This window comes from Nicotiana sylvestris, chromosome 6, assembly GCF_000393655.2.
Source record: "Nicotiana sylvestris chromosome 6, ASM39365v2, whole genome shotgun sequence".
Classification (NCBI taxonomy): Eukaryota; Viridiplantae; Streptophyta; class Magnoliopsida; order Solanales; family Solanaceae; genus Nicotiana; species Nicotiana sylvestris.
Window position 1 is genome coordinate 86,466,526 of NC_091062.1, and position 4,362 is coordinate 86,470,887.

The window sequence follows — 4,362 nt, forward strand, 5'->3', positions numbered from 1 at the left end:
TATTTTTTTTGGTTAATAATTGCTGAATTGAGGTGGGAACTGGAAAAGTTCTTACATAGACAAGTCAACTCTAGCCTGTAGTAATGTTTTCTCACTTGTGAGACTTGTATTTACCCTCAATTTTATATTGGAAATAATAAAATCTTCATAATTTTCTTTAACATTCAAGTCCATCATTATAAAAGACGCATAAAAGTCACGTCTTCCCGTTGCAAACGTTGGGAATAACATCTCATTATATTATCCAACAATATTCTTGTTCACCTGTTTTACAACTTGTATTTACGTTTTGTGCACTAGTATATAGATTTTTTACACCATTTAATAAAATTGACCTACTAAAACAAATAACTCCTAGTAGTAATCTTGATGTGATAATAAGAAAAATTAGCGTAACGAAATAGTTATAATCTTTTTTTTAAGTGCCCGCGCACAGTGGTGGATGTAGTGTAGTATTACACGGGTTCAACGGAACTCATAACTTTTGACGCGAAGTAAAAATTTATGGGTAAAAATTCAATAAAATTACAAAAATAGTAGATATGAACCCATTACTTTAAAAATATAATGGGTTCAATACTAAAAACTTTAAAAGTTGAATTCATAAGATTTAAATCCTGGATCCGCCTCTACACGCGCATACAACTTCAATCCTTTTGGAATTTTACTATTTTCACCTTTCACCGGAAAAAGGAAAAATAAAATAGAAGAAAAACTATAATGGGGATAATCAATTCACCTCTTTTTTTAAAAAAGAAAAAGATCGCTAACCAATTAATGGGTTGTGGCCTTGTGGGGCAAGGTAGAGAAGAAGAAACCACCAAAAAGAAAAAGAGAAACAAAAGTTTAGTTTTCAGTCAACGAAAGATGATGCAAAGGATGTAAACAATCTAACGGCAAAGAATTGGCAGAAACTTTGAAAAGACATAGAAGTACCCCGCCGTTTCGTGAATGGGAGTTTAAGAAAAAATGAATGTCTTTTAGAATTTGTGGTTTTAAAAGTCAAAAAGGGGTCCAGAATATTTTTGTGGTCCAAAGTATTTGTGTGGTTATAAATGATTCTCATTAAGGGTAGAGTTGAAAGTTTAATCTAAATTATTTCTAAATTAAGAAAGGGACCATTCTTTTTGGAACGAACCAAAAAGAAAATAGGATCACATATACTGAAACTGAAAAAAATATCTTATAATTGACTGGGTCCACTTATACGGGATGAATATGTCCTGAGTCCCTCTTGCATTTTAATTAAATATTTTTTAATTTTCCTTTTTTTGTTTAGTTTATTCTTTCAAAATTCTCAAGTTTGTACATTGAAATCCATGTTTTCCATCTGTCATCATCGTTAAATTTTATATAATTAAATCAGATGTCTATATTAAATTAGCAGAGGTGAAGGATGTAGCATATAGTCAATGAGTTCAAATGATTATTACCACCAAATTTTAAACGTATCAATTTAAAAGTGTAAAGAGTTCATGGTAAGAACCTAAAAGTCAAACTCATTAACTATAAATTTTGGATCCACTTCTTTATAATAGTACCCCATCTTATCAAAATCTTGAAAACGCTTATGATTGTGTGTTGTTAATGTGTAACGAAGAAAATGCTATCAGTAAGTACCGCATAAAATAACCACAATGTGTTTGTGTTTACATGTGTAATAAAGATGGAAGTTTCTTATGCACTAAATTTGGAAAGCGTATGATTGCGCTAGCTCACACAACAGTCTTACCAGCTAGAGTGATAAACTAGGACCCGATATAACATTTATGTGACAAACATGATTAATTTTCCTATCTATTGCACTAATGTTCAAAACAACAAACATATCTCGTTTAAAAAAAATAACAACGCACAACCTTAAAGGTTTCCTGTTTGAGTTTAACTCTAATAATCTGACACTGTAATTTTCCCTCTGTGATAAATAAAGACAAGATACTCCAAGTCCCTTTACACTGTTTCACGGAGCTAGAAACAGAAGAAGAAACATCCCAAGACTTGGCACAGTGTGCCAAGGGCAAAGTTGAAAAGTCAACAGTCAATACATGAGAACGTATTTCATTGTTTTTTTAATGCAATTTGGACCCATGCGCAAATTTTCCACACGTTCTCAGCTTGACTTGTGAAGTCTACGCTCGTTTTCCATACACAAAGCCGCCAGCCATTTTCCTTCATAAAGATATCAATCAAACACTTAAAAAATTATCCACCATCCACCCACCAGACTGGTGTCTCTCCTCCCTCCGGTCTGCCGGAAAAACAAGAACCTCAATGGCCTTCACTGCTTCACAAATCCACTTCTTTTTCTTCTCCCTTTTCGCCTTTTTACTGATTGCTGTTCAAGCAAGACTGAATCTTTATCCACGAGATCATGCTGCACTTTTGCTTGTCCAAAAAGACCTGGGCATCCAAGGTCAACGCATTGCTCTACGCTGCAACTCTGCAACAATATCCTGTGAAAGGCGAAAGGCAAACAGAACACAATTGTTGAGAGTCACCCGTATTGACTTCAGATCCAATGGATTGACTGGAACTTTATCTCCTGCCATTGGAAAACTTTCTGAGCTCAAAGAACTCTCTCTTCCAAACAACCAACTCTTTGACCAAATCCCAGTTCAGATTCTTGAATGCCGTAAACTGGAGGTCCTTGACCTTGGAAACAATCTGTTTTCTGGGAAAGTTCCATCTGAATTATCATCTCTACTCCGCCTTCGAATTCTTGATCTTTCTTCAAATGAGTTGTCTGGGAATCTTAACTTCTTGAAGTATTTTCCCAACTTAGAAAAACTCTCTTTAGCTGATAACATGTTCACTGGAAAAATACCCCCTTCTTTGAAATCTTTCAGAAATCTCCGTTTCCTTAATATTTCAGGAAACAGTTTTCTTGAAGGTCCTGTGCCTGCTATGAGTCAAGTTGAGCACTTGTCAGCAGATTTGGATCGGAACACCTTCGTTCCAAAACGTTACATTCTTGCTGAAAATTCGACAAGCTCAAATCAGATATCAGCACTGGCACCTAATTCCAATTCAGGAAATGCCCCAGCTCCAGCACCGAGTCATAGTGTCGCTCCAATCCATAAAAGTAATAACAGGAAGAAAAGGAAAGTCAGAGCGTGGTTTCTTGGTTTCTTTGCTGGTTCTTTCGCAGGAGCTATATCTGCGGTACTCTTATCAGTTCTCTTTAAGCTGGTAATGTTTTTCGTCCGAAAGGGAAAGACTGATGGAACTTTAACAATATACAGTCCACTGATTAAGAAAGCCGAGGATTTGGCCTTCTTAGAGAAAGAAGATGGAGTAGCATCACTTGAAATGATTGGAAAAGGTGGATGTGGAGAAGTTTATAGAGCTGAGTTACCAGGAAGTAATGGGAAGATTATAGCTATAAAGAAGATTATACAACCCCCAATGGATGCTGCAGAACTCACCGAGGAAGATACCAAGGCTTTGAACAAGAAAATGCGACAGGTAAAATCAGAAATTCAAATTCTTGGTCAAATCAGACACAGGAATCTGCTTCCCTTACTGGCACATATGCCTAGGCCAGACTGCCATTACTTGGTATATGAATATATGAAAAATGGGAGCTTACAAGATATCCTCCAGCAAGTCACAGAAGGGACAAGGGAATTAGATTGGTTGGGACGACACCGAATTGCAGTAGGGATAGCTGCTGGACTTGAGTATCTCCATATAAACCACAGTCAATGCATAATTCACAGAGATCTAAAGCCAGCAAATGTCCTTCTTGACGATGATATGGAAGCTCGAATTGCTGATTTTGGACTTGCAAAAGCACTTCCAGATGCCCATACACATATTACGACTTCAAATGTTGCAGGAACTGTGGGATATATAGCACCAGAATACCATCAGACACTGAAGTTTACAGATAAGTGTGATATATACAGCTTTGGTGTGGTGTTGGCAGTGCTGGTTATAGGAAAGCTTCCATCAGATGAATTTTTCCAGCACACGCCTGAGATGAGTTTAGTGAAGTGGCTGAAAAATGTAATGACTTCTGAGGATCCAAAAAGGGCAATTGATCCAAAGCTGATAGGAACTGGATTTGAGGAGCAAATGCTTTTGGTTCTCAAGATAGCTTGCTTTTGTACTCTGGAAAATCCAAAGGAGAGGCCTAACAGTAAGGATGTTAGGTGTATGTTAACTCAGATCAAGCATTAAGTAAGCACGTGATATTGCAATAATGAACAAGTTGGTTTATGTAACTAAGAATGTGTTTTGTACTATCTCCAAGATGGAGACTTTGCAAGTTAAGTTTTTGTTGTAATTGGTTTATACAAAGTAAATCAAATCTCTGTACTAAAGTAGTCTTAATGGTATTCTTTCCACTTTTCTGCTGAA

General features: G+C 36.3%; 1 protein-coding gene across 1 annotated transcript; it reads left to right on the forward strand.

Moving 5' to 3' along the window:
• The first annotated feature begins 1,777 nt into the window (after positions 1–1,777).
• Positions 1,778–4,362, forward strand: LOC104223777 (leucine-rich repeat receptor-like serine/threonine/tyrosine-protein kinase SOBIR1). Its single transcript, XM_009775278.2, has one exon. It carries the CDS (start codon positions 2,272–2,274, stop codon positions 4,180–4,182), a length of 1,911 nt encoding a protein of 636 aa, XP_009773580.1. The 5' UTR covers positions 1,778–2,271; the 3' UTR covers positions 4,183–4,362.

Excerpts from the sequence above, each read along its gene's own strand:
- LOC104223777 (XM_009775278.2), top strand. The coding sequence starts at position 2,272 with ATGGCCTTCACTGCTTCACAAATCCACTTCTTTTTCTTCTCCCTTTTC.